This window comes from Lagopus muta, chromosome 3, assembly GCF_023343835.1.
Source record: "Lagopus muta isolate bLagMut1 chromosome 3, bLagMut1 primary, whole genome shotgun sequence".
NCBI classification, from domain to species: domain Eukaryota; kingdom Metazoa; phylum Chordata; class Aves; order Galliformes; family Phasianidae; genus Lagopus; species Lagopus muta.
The window spans coordinates 68627612-68648079 of NC_064435.1; the positions used below are offsets into that span (position 1 = coordinate 68627612).

General features: G+C 38.1%; 1 protein-coding gene across 3 annotated transcripts in view; it reads left to right on the top strand.

Moving 5' to 3' along the window:
• The window catches only part of ADCY2 (adenylate cyclase 2), a 205591-nt gene that overhangs the window by 17128 nt on the left and 167995 nt on the right, over positions 1-20468 (top strand). For 2 of the 3 annotated variants that reach the window (XM_048939390.1, XM_048939388.1), the window contains exon 2: positions 180-377. The exons of the other annotated variant lie outside the window; for it this stretch is intronic. In XM_048939390.1, the coding sequence (XP_048795347.1) occupies positions 327-377 (51 nt within the window). In that variant the 5' untranslated portion in view covers positions 180-326. The remainder of the gene's footprint in view (positions 1-179; positions 378-20468) is intronic. 3 annotated transcript variants of the gene reach the window in all.

Genomic DNA, 20468 nt, shown 5'->3' on the forward strand with positions numbered 1-20468 from the left:
CAAATTACAGCTCCTTACATGGACAGAAATCCTGTTTTGATTCATATCACTAGACATTTGATTGATATTCCCATGTCTTTCTGAAATATCAGTGCACCATCAGTTAAGAGTGTCTTACTCTGGTCTGACCTTTAAGTACATCAGTTTTTAACTTCCTTTTCATTTTCCTTTGTTTTCAGGAAATTGAAGACCACGTGGCATTTTTAATAACTGTTCCAACAGCTCTAGCAATTTTTTTTGCTATATTTATCCTTGTCTGCTTAGAGCCTGTCTTTAAGAAGCTGCTCCGTGTATTTTCGTTGGTGGTCTGGGTATGTCTTGTTGCCATGGGATATCTCTTTATGTGTTTCGGAGGAATCATCTGTCCCTGGGACCAGGTAAGATTGTCATTATTACTAATTTTATTTCTACTGGCTGGATTTCTAGGAGCGATATTCTGCGAAAGTGTCAGCATTAGCTTCTGTGGGACATCTCATGGAAAGTTTTTGTGACCAAGTGTTTCTGTGCTAAGATTTCCTGCATCTGTTTCGTTGATTTCAGTCCGCCCAACTTCCTTCTGTAGTGAACATTTGATTCCAGATTCCAGACCAATTAGCATGTTGGAAGTGTGAGATTTGTTCAAATCTGCTGATGCTGTCTTCAGCTTAAAGTGTGAGAGCTTTCTGTTCAGTGGTCTTCAATATATTTTGTAGCAACGTTTGAAGAAAAATGATTGATAACTTCCTTACGTATCTAAGGAAATACGTAAGTACAGAAACAGGGAATTACCATTTCATTAAAAAAAAAAAAAAAAAGGAAAACAAAGCAAAGTGTAGTTGCCTCTTAATTGCAGCATTTTTGAAATATTAATAAATGATATGTGATATCCAGAGCTGTACCTGATAGATTCTTTGGTGTTTTGCTGCATCCTTTTCCTTTCCTGCATTCTCTCAACATGGAAATGCTGTTGATGTAATAATCACTGCAAACCTCCCTATAGGATGGAAAAAATCCTTTAAATATACAAATGTGTCCCCTGAAAACTCTGTGTTGAGTGCATGTTTAGTGTAAGACTTAAATTGTAATAGTCTATCTGTGGTGCCTTCTAGGTCCTTATCTTGAATCAATTTATCTGACTTTCTATTTGCAACTTGCAAAGACTTATGCAAATATTGAACTTTAAGTATGCAACTAATTCCTCTAACATCGTTGATTCAGATGATTTAAATTGCTGATGTATGTTGATAATATTAGTTTTGGTCCCCTCATCTCCCTTTCTTGTTCTTCCTTTTTTTTTTTTTTTTTTTTTAAATAAGTATTTGGAACTACCAAACCAGGCCACATTTGAAAGTGATAAAAAAGCAAGCCTGAATGTATTATATTTTTTTCTAGGTACCCATTTCACCATGGTTGATTTTGTGATACCAAGGCTAGGTATTTCACGTGGCCTTACTTTGTTGATTTATTTATTTATTGCCAGCTGTGAGATGTCATGCTAGACTATTTCAAGCTTTCAAGCTTAGATACAAATATATAGTTAGTCATATTATCTTTTCACTGCAAATTCTGTGGAGTTTGATCTTGTTATTTGAAAGGCATGATAATGATTTTTCAAAAGCATATGGTGTGAAAGATATCTGAAATGGATTAGGTTGTTGCAGTCCTGGTGTTTTCTTTAGTCTGCCAAGGTGGCTTGTCCTACTGTGCAAACTGTGGGAATTTCCATAACATCATGATGACTGGGTTGGCCATCTATAGCAGGAAGGGCTGCAGAGCTCTTGGGAAAGACATGGTCCTTTAGCAGATTGCTAGGACACAAGGAGTCAGATGCTTTGATCTGCTCCTTGGTTGATGTGCAAGAGGTTCTTGGGAAGAGGATATTTGAAAGCAAGCAGCGTTAGTTGATCTGCCCAAAGCTGCAGCTGTCTCACGTAGTGGACAGGACTTTTCCAAACAGCACTGACCCTACTGCCTGTATCTGGCTTAACTGGAACTTGCTGGTGTGCTTACTGTCTGGAAGGAGAGGGGCTGGGGTACAGCAGCCTTTGACCACTTCAAGAAGTTGCTGCCTCAGAATACTTTCTGTTTTTTCCTTGGAATAGCAGTGCTGTTTTGGTGATTGCTGTTGGTACACTTTTGCCTACTGTCAGTTAGGAGTAAACTACAGAAATATGGAAATCTTTCTGGGAGTTTGACCTCATACAAAGCAGGCTGATCCCATGTTTAATGGAAAAAAAAAGCAGCCAGCAATAGAGCTGTGCAGTCCTATAGTGTTGGTGTTTTGATTGCGCTGCATCAGGAATACGTGGGTCAGTAATAGATGTTCTGTCCTGTAATTATACATGAAAGCAAATCTGAAAAAATCCTTCTTCAAAGATGACTGACAGATTCTTTCTTAAAGGTTTACATTTTAGGAATTTGAAACATGTTTTGCTTCATTTATTAGGGTCTTTTTCTTGTTCCTCTGTGCTTCTTGTGAGAGAAAAGAAATTGATATAAAATTTAAATTAATTCTGTTTCAGATATATCCTTGTCACAATAACTAATTGGAAAATGATCAAAATACTAATTAAAAAAAACAACTGTTCATGCACCAAAGGTACTTCACTTTCATTTTCTTCAAACTACAAGCTAAGTTTGTTCTTGTCTAGCGGGGTTTAAAAATAATCTTTTCAGCACATCTTTCATGTCTTCCAAATCCTGAGCTTGTAAAAAAGGTGGAATTTCTTAATTGTACTGGTGAACAGTTAAAAGATAAATATGCTGCATACCATCGTTAATAGAAAGAATGTGTTTTTCTTTCACTTGTGTACAAACCTTTTCCCTTTGAAGGACAACTCTGCATCCCTTAGGTTTTGGCTTGATGATTTTAGTATTCCTTTTGGCTGTTTTTACGTGCTAAATGCCAATTTTCTCTGTTGTTGGAAAAACCTCAGGTGTGAACTTTTGCAGCTTTTGTTTACAATAAAAATACCACTTCAGAGGGAGTATTTTTGTTATGAATTCAATATATATTTAATGTGGAGCAGCTCCCTCTGTGCCTGCAGGCACATAGCTCAAATAACTTCCATGAAAAATGGGGAATTGAAAATGAAGCGGGCTGGTCAGTGCCGGTGTTTTTTGTGTTAGTCCTGTGGGCTGGTATGAAATAAGTGCAAATCATAATTGGTTTCAGCTTGCTTTTGTTGTCCCTGCAGACTGCTTTTATCTGTCTGCATTTCCTCATCTCTTGTTCAGCCACAGCTACAGCTTTGGAGAGAAAGCCGTTATTGGGTGTGCGGATCTGGCGGTGTTGGGAGTGGGGTGCAGGCGGCTGCAGGCTCTTACTTTGTCCCTCAGGCCTGTCTGTAAGCCCTGTGCTGGCCCCATAATTGCCTGCTGAACCTTAGCCAAAGGCTGGAGCTGGCATTTAGCTGCACGAGCATCATCAAACCCATCTACCAGAGGAGACAAACTGCAGGATTGTTTGCATTATTAATCTTTCCAGATAGCTTAACTCCTCAGTTAGCCTGAGCTCCCCTCCTCCTTATGGATGGTGCAGACAAGCCAGGTGCATTGGAAAGGAGATGGAGGGCACCACCTACATGAAAAGCACCACTTACTTGGAAAAATTTGGGCAGTGGTGGCAAATACCCTTCTTGTCTGACAAACTGTCACTACAGAAGTGTGGCAGTTCCCTCTCATTGCCCTGCTGGCTCGGGGAACTGGGATGTTTTGATAGGGCCTATATGGATGAGACTGACTTGCAGCCCAATGGAGGAAGGCTGGACTCTGAGATGAGAGGATGTCTGTATGAGAGGTCTGGCAGGAGGCAAGGGCACCTTCCTGTGATGGATAGGAAAGAAGCAAAGGAAGTCATGTTATGCCTGAGAGACAGCAGTTGGTTGTTGGCTGGCAGGTCTTTCCAAATCTAAGGTATGAGTGATAATGCATGGGGCTGGCTTCCCTGATGAAAGACTAAGGGAAGATTTTTAGAAAGATCTGCGCCAAAGTCAGTGGATGATATATTTGGTGGAAAGCTGAAAACACGTGTTGGATAAGCTGAGGAAGCAGTGCTGGTGGAAGAAGGTGATTTTGTCATATCAGGACTTTTCTTTACTGACAGAAAGGTTCAACTTTCTAACAAACAAAAATCCAGTATCCATCTGTAAAGTATATGCTAGGGGATGAATTTAGTTTTAGTTTTAGTTTTGATTCACTGGCAGTACAGTTATTGTACAGTGGTTGCTTTTCCATTCCGTGTGATCTTCTGACACACCTAATACTTCCTCAGCCTTTTATACAGATGTGTGTAAATATATCAAGGGGTAAGAAGAGCTCTTCAGGCACACAGTGGATGATTTAAAAAAAAAAAAAAAAGAGTAATTACACAACATTATACTGGTCTAATGAATTCTATCATTGCTGGATTTTGGTATTCAACTCTAGTTATATATGCGTTTGCACAGCCCAGGCACCAGATGTGATTCTCCTTGTCTATGTTCAGTTACAGCACAGAAATTACTGCAAATTACTTCAAGCGAGATTTGACACTTCTGATTTACAAAAAAAATTATCCATGTAGCCTTGTGTTTATAATATGTTTGGCTATTTTATTCTAATGCTAGTTTTTGAGCTGAATCTAAAGAACTTCTTTGTTTTGTTTTAATGTGTGAGTAGTGTAGAACAGTTCAGTTGGCAGGGACCTACAGAGATCATCTAGTATGATGGCCTGACCATGTCAGGGCTCAGCAAAAGTTGAAGCATATTAATGACGACATCGTCCAGAAGTCTCTTAAACAGACATGGGGCAGCAACCACCTCTCTAGGAAGCCTGTTCCAGTGTCCAATCTCCTCCATCATGATAAAGAATTTTTTCCTAATTTCCAGCCTGTTGTTCCCCAGCTCATATTTGCACTGTTCCCACACATCCTGGTGTTGGTGACCAGGAGCAGAGCCTGGCACAATTCTGTACTTCTCCTCCTCAGGCAGCATTGAGGCCGCCTCTCGGTCTCCTCTAGGCTGGACAGTCTAATCCTTCTCATCCTCTCCTCAGAGGAGTTACTCTGTTATGCTGGAATGTTATGCAAGAGGAGTTGTTGTAGAGTGGTTGAATTCCAGCCTCAGAGCAACACTTGTGTATGAAATCTAGGCCAGATTTGCAGTATTAGTCTTTATTATTCTCATTTGTTTTGATACTTTCTTCACATCTGAGCATATAAGTCTGTTATGTGCTGAGGGATAGAGGCCTGCACAGCGGATCTTCTGTGAACAGTCATGGTAATTAGCTCTTGTGTAAAGTCAAGGGGCTGCAGTCTGTCCAGGGGCTCCTGAGGCAACATGGATTCTGCATTTCTGAGGGAGGACTTAGAGCTGTGTTTGGAGGTGAGCAAAGCCAAGGATGCAGAACTGGAGAGGAATGTGTGGGAGGTCTGAGCTCTCAGAATACAGTTGTATTTCTGGCAAGCTGGATGGGTTCATGGAAAATAAAGAATTTTACATAAAATTGTCCAGGGTCTTATTTTCACATCTTGCTTGGGACCTGCGTTGTGTGAAGTTAGCCCTGATGTAAATTACTATTAAAATGTGCACTTAAATGGTGCCAGAACAGTTAGATGTTTGAGAAGTAGATCAGGATGGATGCCAGGGAAGTTTCTGCAGCACAGGAAAGCACAGATGAGTTATTGTGAACCTTGCAGTGGTCTTCGGATCTGGAGTATGGAGGAGACTCACAATTTTTTCAAGTTCAAGGAGAATCTAGTCTTAGCAAGAATGAATGAATATCCTAAGCAAGGAACTGAATCTTGAAGGAACATGGTTCGGTACCTTGCAGTATGAATAGTCACCTGGTAAAGGACCAGGTGGCTTGTTTCAAAGAATGAGGTACTGGGTAGCAGTTGATGCTGTGCTGTAGGAGCAGATGTGGAAGAAGACGACAAAACCCAGAATCCACAAGCACAAGCCATTTTTTGGGGGGTCATGTTAGATGAAGGAGAAGAAGAGATGATTTTTATCTTAATATTCTTTTTTTTTTTTTTTTTTTTTTTTTTTTTAAAGACATATGAAGTTCTAGGCTAAATATAAGGACATTTTAATGTATTTATCAAATTCTGGTGAGACTATATCTGTATAAAAGTCAGGAAAAAGCTGAGCTACTAGAAACCTGCCAGCTTGTCATTAAAATCAGTAGTGTAGTAGATTAATATAGCAAAATAGTGTGTAGAACCTTTGAAGACCCTGTTAGCATAGCTAATGTGCCATTGTTAACCTTTGGTATGTGATGGCAGTGTGTTCTGATAGCTGTTCAGGGAAAGAAAACTGATTTATCTTGAGTAGGAAGAGCTGTTTTTTTTTTTTTTAATTTTTATTTTTTTAAAGTAAGACATCTGTTGTGGTGCCAAATGGAAAAGAAGAAGCAAAACTGGAGGAGATGGGAATTATTAAAATTATTGTAAATATAGGCAAAGGGAGATGGCAGCTGGTGTGACTTCAGAGAGCATCAAGCCTGAGGAAAATTGTTGGTTCAGTTTCTTGGGAAGATCTCTGGGGAATGATTCCCTTTATTAATACCACTTGGGGCACATGGGGCAACAGAATGTCTTTGCTATAATGAAGATTGTTGATGGCACAGTTAAGAGTCCTGCAAAAAAGTAGGATGTTATAGGGCAAGAACAGCATGACCTTGAAGACCTAGATTAAATTTAATAGTACAAAGTATTAGGTGGGCCTGCATTTGGGAACTAACAGCAGAAAATTCAGCTGTGGGCCAAGAGATCATCAGTAGAAAATGAGCAGGAAAAGCAGAATGAAGAGGAGGTGCATGAAAAGGTCACTGCATCACTGGGGTAGCAGAATCAGTTACAATGACAAGGGATCCAGATCAGGTGAGGTTTCACTGATGCCTTGATCACTATGTACATCTTGATGCACTATGCACATTTTGGTCATCTGCATTCAAAAGGATACACTGAAGCTGGAACAAATGCAACAAGTGAGATCATCAGGAGAAAGGAGAGAGCCCATTTTGTGTGGGAAATTTGACAGCTACAGAGGAGGAGAACAGAGGAACACAGTGATGTGACTGCCATCTACAGATGATACAGATGATACATCTACAGATAATGCCACTGGGGCACTGAGTTTGTGGAGTGGCTTTCCAGGCAGAACAGTAAGGACTAAAATAATGAATTGGTTTTATAGTGGAATGCTGCCCTTATTTAAAAGTCATTTGGTGTATTTGCAAGCAGGGGAATGGACTTCAGTGATCCAGGAGCATCCTTTTAGTCCCTTTTGCCTATACATTACGTACATCCTGGGGTCTACTGAATTAGTCTAAATGGAAATTTACTTTGCATCTAAAATGCATATTAAAACTAAAGAGAGAGATTTTCTAAGTTATAAAAGTTAATGACTTTTTATTATTTAAATGTTTTTTATCCTTCTGGAGAAGGAAGCAGTAGTCTCAAAAAAAGTATGGGATCATAATAACCTAGCTGTATTTCTGATCAGGCAGTTATTTTAGTTCATATAATTGATTTTTGATGTAATATGAACACGAAGAGGCTGAATGTCTCCTATACCTTTATAAGAAGAGCCTTTTGAAATCCTTGGCTTTATGCTAGTTTATTTTTCTTTACTCCATTTCCTATAGTGATTTTTCCATCTCAAATCATAAAATTAAGTATGAAGGCTGAAATGATTGCAGATTTTGTCAAGATTATTGCATAGTTTATACGTGTTGTGATACTTGCTGTGCAAGTCACGTGGATCAATTTTGCGATGGAAAGTATTAATGTAGCTCCATGAAAATACAATAAAAACTTATGTCTCAGATAAATATGCAAAGTTGATTGTGGCACGCTTTCCTCTCCATGATGGGAAATTATGCTTACAAAAAAACCCCTTAATATTCTTAGAATTCTGAAAATAAGTAATTGGGATTTCAAATGTCATCATATTGTTCTGATGTTGCTGATATCAAAAAAACAAATGACAAATGGAAATCAATGATTCAAGCCATTCATGAGGGCTCTTATATACACTTAGTAATTGATCTGGCATTAGAAAATAAACATTTTAATAATTTTATAGTGCATAGTAATAAACAGATACTTGTATGATGGAACTATTTGAGAGCCTTTAAAGAATTTGCCCACAATTTCTTAGCTAAGCATGCATTAGGCCATATAAGCCTTTTTCTTCAATTGAAATTGTTTTCTAGTTAGAAATTTTTCAGTTTGCCTGACTTCCAGGATTGGATTTTTTGTCATGGCACTGCTTGAGTCTTTTGGTCTGAGCTCTTTGCTTAAAAACTTGATCTTAGAGCTGAAGTAATTTTGTGACTTTAACACTTAATTCTTATTGATGTCAGAAAAGTTTTACGCAAAAGAAATCTGAAGTCTTCTGGTAGCATTTGCAATTGATTCACCAGGGTGGTTAAACTCTCTAAACACTTGGTTGAGTTTTACAAGAGCTGGAGACATTAGGAAAAAAAAAAAAGCAACTTCTGTTTCAGTAAGGCTGACTCAATGTGACTTAAATTTATTTTTTAGAGAGTTACAATCTAGCTAAAATTTAAATTATATGAATTGTAGATAAATTGTAAATTTTTTGGGAACAAGAAGGTCTGCTTTCAAGAAGTTATTCATGTTATCTTACTGTTTTGGGGATGGAAGAGACCTGAAGACCACGTAGTTCCAACCCCCCTGTATTGGGCAGGGACACATCCCACTAGACCAGGTTGCTCAAAACCACTCAGCCTGGCTTTGAGCTCTTCCTGGTGTGGGGGGATATTGAGCCATTGGTTAGTTTGAACAGTTTCAAACTTGACTGCGTATTCATTGTCGTTGCAGTCTAGATTGGATTTTTCTTATTTGCTTCTTATACATCCATTTTGATCTAAGTTATATGTATTTAATAATTCTCTATTCGTAATTAATTTTATATGCCTTGTTTTCAATGCATTATTTTGTGTGCTTTATTTTCTAGACATTATTCTTACTCAAGTAGGCAGACCTGAATGTCTTTTTTAATGTTCTTTTATATATAACATTTGAATGATTTGAAGGTACCTTTTTTAAAAAAGAATCATATTTAAGATTGCAGTTGGAGTGATGACTTAATACTACAGTCTGCATGTCTCATGTTCTCCTGTGCTACTGCAAAGTAATTTGCATTTTGTAATTTGCACTTTTTCCTTACTGGTGGTTTTTACATTTCTTTCTTTTTATAATAACTCGATTTCAGATTTTCTGTAATCTTCTAGTTATTTATCTACTGCATATTTGGAGTATAACTGTACATTGAATATTTTAACCATGCTTTGCTCATATTGCAATTCCTCTATTAATCTTTTTGCACTTTTATAAATTTGCTTATTTTTGCATCTTTCTCGTATTTAGCATCATACTTGTCATCTCTCCCACTTATTAATGGGGATTGCCTTTCTTTAGTGCTTCATCATTTTTTATCACCTTGTACTTTCTGTGACAACATATTTTGTCTCCTTCAATATAGATGAGTTTATGTATAAACCAATATTCTTAGATGTCATTAGTGGCAACCATAGTGTTGCAAGTTCAAATTTCCAAGGGCTCAGTTATAGGTCTGTCAGATTCTCCTTGTCCACACTTTCAGTTCTGCTTTAAAAAAAAAAAAAAAAAAAAAAGCTCTTATTACTCATTTTGACTATATACATTATCTAACGACAGCTCCTGTACACATTACTTTCATACATATATAAACAAGAACAATGTAATGTTTTAAATCTCTTTCACATAGATGAGATTTTAGTTTTTCCTAGATGCATCTGGAAGCTGTTTTTTTTTTTTTTTCCCCTTTCTAGTAGGAGCCTGAGTTACTCAGAGTCTGGAAACTTATCAAATATGATTTAGGGACTTTGTCGTGTCTAATGGGACGAGCAGCCAGGTCTACCAAATGACAAAGTTTTGACAAGGGGAGGAAAGTATGATGTCCACATGCAATTTATTTGTATTGTTGTATTACTTGTACTTATTTCTGTAATACCACCTATTTCCACCCTGCTATAGGCAGGGACACCTTCCTTTAGACCAGGTTGCTCAAAGTCCCATCCAGTCTGGCCTTCAATGCTTCCAGGGCGGGAGCGTCCACAGCCTCACTGGGCAATCTTTTCCAGTGTCTCACCCCCTCACAGTGAAGAATTTCTTCCTGATACCTGGTCTAAATCCACCCTCTTCCAGTTTAAAACCATTTCTCCTCGTCCTGTGGCTATATGGCCTTATAAAAAGTCCCTCCACTGCTTTCCTGTAGGCCCCTTTCAGGTACTGGATAGCCATATAAGGTCCCTCTGGAGTCTTCTTTTCTTCAGGCTAAAAAGCCCCAGCTCTTTCAGCCTGTTACAGGGTATCCTTCTCCAGAGAGGCTAGCAAAATAATCTCTACTAATTATCTTTTATTTCCTTTTCTTTTCACCTCTCCTTAATTACTTACAATGAAGTTTCAGACAGCACTTCTGATCTGAAGCTGTGTGAGCATCCTGCATTTTACAATACTGTGGAGATGTGTAGTAGCCACTGAAGTCTGCTAGAAATGGAAAATCTTTCCAGATCCATTGCATGCTGTTTTTGCAAGTAATTATTACATTAGTAGTAGGAAGCATTGATTACTGAACAAAATGACTTTATTTCCTGTAGTGTTATAAGGTTTGTATTCTTTATTTACCTGCTGACCATCCATCTATGGTAGGGATATATAAAATAAAATGAGATTATTTTTTTTCAGTAAAATGTCAGACTTCAGTCTTCAGTATCTTTGCAATTGTATTATGTTGTTTATTTTAACCTATCTTACCAAAGCAGAGGGATACTACCATGCCAGGTATATCCCTTTGTTTGAAATGGCTGCAGTCTCTATTACAGTGCTGGAGGACTGAAGTCAGAACACGAGCCCACTACTGCTGTGTCTGTGTTTCCATGAGATGAAACGTTTGCCCATGGGCAGATAGCTGCTATTTGGTATCTTTGGTCTGAGCTCCGTAATGCTGGAGAAGTGTTGGATTTGCTGTTAGTTCCTGGGCTGCAGTATGGAAGAAGATGCACTGAATAAACATGAAGAAATAAAGAGGGATTGAATTAAAACCATAAAAGAAATACAATCAGCAGTAAGGATAAGTTAGTGTAAATTGATGGTAAATAAAATACTTAGTTGATTAGATAAGGAACAGTGAGCCTTTTGCTTGATCGAGAAGTAGACTTTCAGCTCTTGTTATCAGTGTGTTATCAGTGGCAGTGAGTAGAGATGGGATGGTGAACAAGTATGAACAAATAATCCAGGAGCTCTAAAAAAGCTCACCTTCTCTGGAATAATTTTGAAGTATAGAAGGTCAGCAGTATTGTACATTCCAGGCTGCTGGCTCATTGTCATGCTGCTACAGTAAGGTTTCTTGCAGCTAGGGAAATTACTTCTTATATATATAAAAAATATATATATATATATTCTTATTCTATACAGATATATACGTATCACACGTTACATACTGAAATGTATCCTACATATTTTTATATATAATTTAACACTAGGTACACTGAAAATAATATTATGACTCCTCAAGCATTTAGAGAAAAAAAATAAATCTAGCAAGAGGAAGGAGTGTGCATGTTTTGAATAAATTAATTTTAATGCAGGATATATATGAGGAAGTCATTCCTTTTAGGCAAGGTCAGTTGATGAACTCATGTTACATGAAAAAGCTTGTAGCAATTTTAGAATCTTTTTTTTTTTTTTTTTTAAAGCAAAAATTTTCGCCTCTTTCCTTCTAATAGCTCCTTAACCTTGAAATCCTCCAAAAGAAGTTATCGCCTACATTGCAACTTCATAGTAACGAGTCATAGTAATGTCTGTTCATTTAAAAATACTGCTCAAGTTAGGTTTCTTCTTATTGTTAAGTAAACTGTTCAGTAAATTACCACTTGAAGATACTGTTCTTCAGTTTTCAAACTTTTTTTTCCCCTTTATCACTGTTTTTCTGACTAGAGATACTGGATTATTTTTTTGTTGAATCGGTTTCATGAAACTTTAATCTTTAGGGCTATAAATTATTCACAACTAATGCCAAGAGTTAGGGAAGAGGCAGCACTGGGATAGCCCTTATGGAGGTGACAGTCCTATATATCCTGTCCTGTGTCCAAATCAAAGCAATGCATTAGGCTGATTTGCTGCTGTGGTGGGTTGAGAAGCCACAGTAGCTCTTGTTCCTGAGCAGGCAGAGTTGCACTGTGTAATCCCTAGGCCTTGAAATGTCCTCTGCTGCTGGATTCCTGACCTAGTTCCTTGAAATCTGTGATCTCTCACTCCTTCAACACACCTCAACTTCTGTACCCAGTCACTTCTGTTCCAAGAGATCTCCTAAATTATCCCAAATTTTCCCTAAGCAATTTCTCCTTTTCCTTTCGTAATTCCCTTTTAACTCATCCTAGGCAGGAATGCTATGGTCAAGGTTCTCTTGTTGTCCTGGGCCATCTCTCTATCTCTCTGACTTTTTAGGCTTCTCATCCTCAGTTTTTGCTGCAGTTTTGTCAACTCAAGCACCAGTGCCACTGTAATTTCCCATAATTTCTCACCCTACGGTGTCATGGTATTCCACTGCTTGTCAGTAGATTAACAACCTTAAAATAAATAAATAAATTAGTTACCCATGCCTGCTGCTCTAACAGGTGGATCTTCAAGAAGCATAGCCAAAGCTCTGCTTTGATATGATTTAAATATCTCGGGTGCGTGTTATGTATCAAATCATTTTGGACAGGACTCTTGAGGGCAGGAAAAGCAATGGGGCATGGCATGTCTATTCAGGATGCATTTAAATGCGTTTATTGCTTCTAAAGTGATTCATTCTGACTTTCAAATTACTATGCCACTAGTTTAAATGAAAACTTGTTGGGTATTGCTTATCAGAAATATTTAGGCAATTTTAAGACAAGAACCACTGATTTGTGAGTGCTTCTTCCCCACCTTGCTGCCTGGGAATGTTACGGTTGGCAGCTCTGCCTGGCCCAGGAGCTCTGGGAGTAAGTGATGGTGGACCTTGTCAGCATATTAAATCCTACTGTAGTATTGTGCTTAGCACAGCGATGCGGCCTCTGGTGCTCAAGTTAGTGAATTCTATTGCATTGTTGCACTGCATTGCATTTTGTAGTGTAGGCTTCATTATAGCTGGAATGACTGCCTATTTCTACACACCTCAGTATGCAGGACCCCAGAAATGGAGCAAGAATGGTGTGGGACAGGGATTCTTTCCACCGATGTACCCAGAGTGCAATCTCCCAGAAATAGACTTTGTTCCGCCTTCAGTCCAGAAAACTGCTTAACAGCTGCAGAGAAGCCTCCTGGAGGGTTGTTCATGAGTGCTTCTTTGTAACAATTAAAGCCTCTTGCATTGAGGTAGCAGCACTACAAAGGCTGTAATCAGATTACTACAGTTGAAATTCTCGGTTGATGTATTGCTGTTGCCCACTTTGACATTTACATAATTTTAATGGTGTCAAACTACCGGAGAAGAGCTCAGCTGGGAGTGAATGTCTAGCGATCATTAATCCATCATAGCCGGGTAAGCATTTTATCATGATTATCAGAAGATATATTTACATGGAGACAGGCAAAGGTGACGTATCATCTAGCCTCTTTGCCCTTGGGAGGTGATGGCTGCTCAGCTTCCTCTTGGGGAAGGGAGAACAGCTGAGGGACTTGCTGGAGCAGCTCCAGCAATCAGCAGTGTCTGAAGCTGAGGAGATTTTTGCCTGAAGCTGAACCCCTTCCAAGCAGTAAGGAATGGCATTTTGAATCCTCTCTGCTGCATTTCACACCCCTATTTTGTCTTTTTTTTTAATTTCCTGAATCTTAGTGTGGTATTTTTAGATGTAATGCAGTACCTGGTCTTGTGTTGTACATGCTTATTTTTGTTTTAAATATCTGCCTTTCCTTGAATTTTGAAGCATGCAGGGTGCATCATGTCCCCATTTGTTTAATAGGTCATCGTGTAAGTAATACCTAGCAGGGATCATTAAAGGGGATATTGTGTGTAACAAGGGGAAAGTTATTTTTAACAGCAGAACTGAAGAGCACTCTCTTCTATCCTAGTCCCCCAAAAGACAAAAATGACTCATTTACATTTCAGATGTGATGTAGATACCAACTGTTACCAACTTCATTCAGAACTGTGTTGAAGCCTTCAAAAAATTTATTCTGGATGAATAGAAAAATGACAAGTTATTAAATATATCAACAGTAATAGCTATTAGGCAGGGATTACACTGAGTTTCCAAGAGATACTGTTTGGCCAAATATGTTATGCTGCTTGCAATTTTAATTTTTCTTTTCCAGTCCTTTAAAACCAGTAAGGAGCATATAAAAGCCTTGCTTTCTGAAGCCAAGAACTCAAGTTCTGTACCTAGTGTCTCAGCTTCCCACTGATGTTTTGGTGAGAGAAAGAATTGATTTACCACCTGCAGAAAATATAGTTTAACAAGATATCTTCTCTCTCCCTTGAGATAGTGTACTTTTTGAGACAATGTAGAATAGTGAGCTACTTTATCTACCGTCTTTTGTATATTTCTGTAAAAGATGCAGCTTTGCTGGCTAAAAACTGCCATTTTGTCTACGCTGATAATCTTGGGAGAGTCATTTCAGCTACTTGTAACAGCTGCTGTGATTTTGGTGGAAGGACTGAAAATAGCTCTTTGGATCATATCTGTGCAGTAACAGCCGTTAGGAATGGGTATCTCTCAGACTTTTCCAGGGAGTCCTTGTGAAATTAATTCCACCACTTGTCACAGCAGTGTTTCAGTAACTCGCTTTTTCGCTGCAGTTCTGTAGAGGCATAAAACCTACCAGGACCACTTTGAAGTGGGTCAGGGCAGTGGTGTGGAGCCCAGGCATCACTGCCTTGAAGTGATTTGGGAGAACACACGTCATGTTGAGTATAACCAATTCCAAAGTAAGAAGGGCTGTGCAAAACCAAAAGGGAGGAGCAACTGTGGAGTACTGCTGGAGCTGAGGAAGGATTGAAGGACCTGAAGTGCTGTCACACAACCTGTGCTGGTGCTGCTGTTTGCCTGATCAAAAGGAGGCTGATACATCTTCCAACTTATCAGGCTTTTGTGTTTGCATCAGGTGTGTTCATGGTATGGGCTGAAATTAAGTAACGCAGATAAGAAAGAAATTTGAGCATTCTAATTTGGACAAGGTCTATGAAAAGTATGATTTCTCACCTGCTGCATAGTTTTAAAAATTGCAAGCTGTATAAACTGTGGAACAGAAAGGCTTGTCTGTGCAGCTGGTTATTCAGATGACAGCTACAATCCATGTGCTTTTTAGATGACAGGACATTTATAATGAATTTCCATGCCATCAATGCAATGAGAAAAGGGAAGAGTATGTTTTATCCTTAGAGGTACTTGAATTATTATCTGGGCCTTGGAATTGGGCACTTTCTGCTGAATCAGAGGAAATCTTAAATAGCAGATACACAGCCTAAATACATATATTACACTGTGAGAAGAGCATGTGTTGTGGGAACTGTCTTCTTTGTCTCTCTGTAAGCATTACCAGAACTGATCAGTTCTCACTGCCAGTGGACATAGTTGGGTATAGGTGATTTCATAAAGGCAGTTCTACTCCGGTTTTTTCTTTTTTTTTTTTTTTGAAGTAAAGGTTTTCCTCATGAGATTCATCTAGAACATTAACACCATAAAAAGTGACATGATTGAATACTTCTGGTATGGTCTTGGTGAATGCAAAGATTATATCCAATTGCTTATGTGGTGTGAAAACACTTGAATTATTTGTTCAGTTACCTTCATGTGATGTTTGGGCAGTGATGGTAACAAAAAACCAGGAGTGACATGTACAGATTTTCAACACAAACCTGTGCCATTACTCTAATCAAAAGCATGAGAGCATTAACTTCACATTTACTTGATGGATGTGATCTTTATGTAGATACATCATCTGTATCAGTTGTATCAAAAATCTAAATGAACATGCATGTAATTTTGTGTCATGTGGTCCCTAGAGCTTACAATGATACGAGTGTAGAATCAAAGAATATCCTGAGTTGTCAGGGACGTACAAGGGTCAACGAGTCCATCACAGATGGGTGATTTATGTTTATCTATCTGTCTGTACTTCACTGAAGCTTCAGAAATGTAAATTACAGTTAGAGATTTCTTCCCTCTCAAGGACAGGGAGGAGATGCAAAATAGAAGCAAATAATGAGTTTCCAGTCAGAGTGCAGGTTTTTTTTTTTTTTTTTTTTTGTCAGCTTTATGAAAGTAATACTTTTTTTGTAGAGGTAACCTTTTTTTTTTTTTTTTTTAAAGTAGAAGATGGAAGAAATTAACATATATTTTACGTTTATTGTCGCAGGTATGTGATTTGCAAAGAGCAAATTAAAGTACTACATGGAGAAATGTCTTCAAATGTGGAAAAACTGATTATGTAAATGGTATTTGGGTAATGCAGTTTCTTCCCCCATACCAGCACTTCAAAGAGGCAAACCAGCACGGCGGGATAAATGGGATGAAGCGAGAGCATATTCAGATCTTCCTCCACCCACCATCCGTGGTTATAGCCATACTAAATGTTCATTTGGGTACTTCTGAATTTGCATTTTTGTCACTGAGCAAATCTAAATCTGATCCAGGAGTAATCAGCAAAATAACACCTCAGGAATCAATCTGAAAACATCCTAATGTTACACTACTGTAATACCAGTGTAATGGAGACTACAACAGTGTCTCAGATTTTGGTTACTTGAATTTGCCAATGTGAAGGAATTAATACTTTGTGAAAAGTCTTGCCAATAATAAAATGCTCTGTGCTGCCTTGCATAGGGCTGGCTGAATTGCCACAGAACTGATGGTGTCCTGTGCAGGAGGAAAGCAGCAGATGTTCCAGATGCCAATTTGAGTTTATATTTGTAATTTCTAGAACAACGTTTCTAAAGCTCTGCATCAGGCTTTTTAGAGCACACCTGCCTCATGCTTTGTCTGGCACCAGCAGCAGCAGCTCTAGGAACCTGCATCTTCTGGGGAGTGTTTTGTGCTTTCTGCTGGTTGCGAGCTCTGGTTCTCAGTTTGCTGGGAATTTAACAGATGAAAAATTAAGAGCAAACACTCATGCTTTGATTTCACAGCCACAGTAGTCTTAGAGAAATGCTCCTAGCACTACTTCTGTGCTACTGAAAAAAACAGATTACATGGTACCCACATGGAAAAATAAACCAATCTGAGCTTTCATTAATTCTAAAATAAGCTATCAGGCAGCTGAACACTGTATAACGCAGTATTTTCCACTGTGTTCTCATAAGTATGTATCTATCATTTAAAGCGATGTGGGATATAAGTTTTCCCATATTCCCCAGTTGTGTTTGCTGCTGCTTTTGCCTCTATGAGCATGATGAATCAGATCCTCCTGTTGTCTTATCTGTATTCTTCACAGGCCTTGTCAGGTGCAACTGCGTTTTTTCAGATTCAAAATATGTAAGCATCTAGAGATCTAATGTCCAGGTAGATTCTAGCTACCTGACTTGGAAGACTTGTCAGAAAGAATCAGAGATATCCTCTGACTATTGCCAGATATCTTGGAAATGCCTCAGCTTCTCACTCTGCTTTCCTGGGAAATTTCATTCTGCCTTCTCCTCTTCAGAGGTGGGGAAAAATGCCTGGTTCTTCTTATTACAGCTACTGTTGCTTGAAGTAGTGACAGAGCTGCTTTGCTATTGCAGTTACCCTTCAGCTATTAGAGATGTCTCATGACAGAGAGACCTTTTTGTTGGACACTTTTTAAATAAAACCATGTGCTGACTTCACAGACTTGATTCAGAGTCCTAGGTCATACACAGACTCTGCAGATCAGCACAAATGAGTCCTGAGATGTTAGCAAATTAATGCAAATATGTTTTTGTTTTAGGGAAAAGCAAGCAAAAAATATGACATTGAATTAGCGCAAGGTGTTACTTCTTTTACTGTTTCAAAGATTTGTTCTCTGTGGCTGTTCCCTTGTGTTTGTGTAAATGGCACATACCCTTGGTTATAAATAATGCATTTCAGATCCCAATGTTAGCAGGATGGGTGACATTTTATTGCAGCACTGGTCAGTTATGGAAAACAGGACTGCCAAGGAATGATTTCTTTGAGAGCCATGTTTCATTTTAAAAAGGGTACAGAGGAAACGAGCAAAAGCTGGAAAGACTGGGCCAAGAAGTCTGAAGGCTAAACAATTATTCTGTCTGAAGTTTCTGACTGATTTTAAACATCAGCTTTTAGAAGAGAACGGGACTTTATGTATCATTCAAAACCAGTTTCAGAATGCCAGCCTTAAAATAGAGTTGTTCCCAGGCACTTCTAGAAGGATTTTGTGCATTCAGAAACTTGAATTGTTAGAGAAATGGCACGGGCCATTGCTTTGCCTGAATTTATGTATGCCTTTCTGTAAAATCCTCCAAACCATTGAGGACTGAATTCCTGTGTAACAAAATACCCGTGTAAAATATGATAGATTTTGAAGGAGACATTTTATCTTGTATTTAAATTCACATTTCATAAGCACTGAAGACCGAACACCAAGAGTGCTTGGACTGATATAGTGCTGTGGCTTTATTGAATGAATACCATACTGAAAGATGTTGTACTAGAAATGAAAGCCATTAGTCGTGGAAATAGGGTCAATGAAAGAAGTTAGACTAACAGCAGCCATTTATGAGAGACAGGCATCTTTTCATTCACTATGGGCAGCTGCATTCCAGACAGCAAAATAAACAAAGAAAACTGTGTTAGTGCCCAGTATGTTCCTGGATAAGACTGACTCTATTGCTAGTATATATTGATTTAAATCTAGAGGACTCTGAGAGAGGAGAAAAACAACCAGGACTGATGAGAAAACTATCATAAAACCCATTATAAATAAATCAGTCGCTTAATTTTATTTCTACCTGAGTGACTGCTAATTGCTAGTTTTTCAGCAAAACTCTTATACTCCCAGTTTGCAGAAGTGCTGTGCGCATGTTTTTCTTTTCTTCTGGGCAAATATTACCATTTTCTCAGCTTATTCAATTTAATGGGTAAGCAGCAGAGATTTTGAGTGCTCATATAAAATGTAAATAAAGATGAGCAGAACTCTTCTCGCAAAAACAAAAATTTTCTTTTTCAATATGATTTCAGTGTTGTTTTCATATGTGTAAACAGCACCTGAAGTTGCTAGGGATGTTTCACAGTTGGGAATGAGTTTGTGCAATTGCATGTAGGTGAGTAACAGCTTTGTGAAACAATCCATTCCTATTAAGAAGTTGACCACACAGTAAAGATGTCTGGGAAAGTTCTGTAAAGCACTGAATCTTTCCATTCTTCTAGGAAAACCTATAAGTGAGTGAGACTTCTCATTGTAAAGAAATTGTTATATTGCAGCATGTTACTTTGAAAAAGAATAACCTCTTGAAATTGTATATATGAGTATATATTTAATAATTTATTGATTCTTTTGCAGGTTAGCGTAATCAGTAAAAGAAAAAATTCTTCCCTTCTATTGAAATCATCTCAAGTTGATATGGCTTACTTAAAAGAGTTCTTTTTTTTTTTTTGTCTGATTGTGTAAGTGTGCATCAGGCATGGAATTGGAATTCTTTTACTTAGAAATGCACTTACATAACAATTTTTTGTTACCTGTTTTTGTCGATGTTGAAAAGTGATTTCTGTTTGGCATTAGTCCTGTGGGGAGTGTTGTTATCACAACTGATGTTCCTAACAGAAGTGCAGCACGTGTCAGCACTGTATTGATCTTAAGGTTAACATTGCTTGAACTGTTTTGTAAGTAAGGTTTTAATTGCTTTTGGTGGATATAGATTTTTTTTTTTTCAAGATTTGGGTGGAATAAATTGGTACTCTCAGTGGACAGCTGTCATGAATATATGAGTTGCTACATAACTGATGCTCTTACAGTTGATGAGAATTTAAGTAGGAGGTTTCATATGATTAAGCCTAGGCAACTTGATGTGATATTTTTTGTGTAGTCTGCAGGGAGATAAAAAATAATGTTTCTTGTAATACTCTCTGTTCTCTATAACTCTTAATTACTAGGTGAAAAATCACCATTGCTTAAGTGTTCAGTACATCTTATGTATGTACGCATTATAACCACTTAAATGGTTTTGGAAATTTCAGCTGCCATTTTTTCTCTAAAATAAGTTCTCCAGAATCCTGAATGGGTTACAGGTTTGTGTTTCTAATGCTTATTCTGTTATGCTTGTTGGTTGAAAGTTTTCTTTTTGTTTTGTTTGTTTTTCTATAGACTTCTGCTCTGAAGTTGTTCTAGGCCCATTGATACGGTACAGCTGTAGCAAGTGGGATGTATGTTTCATATCTGCCTCAGAGATGTCTCTCCCTGTGTTTCTTCAAATTCTTCTGCTCTTGGGTGGTCTCCTGAGTCCTCCTATGTTCAAATCATTTTATATATTCTTTAGTTTCATCTTTGAGAAGTCAGAGA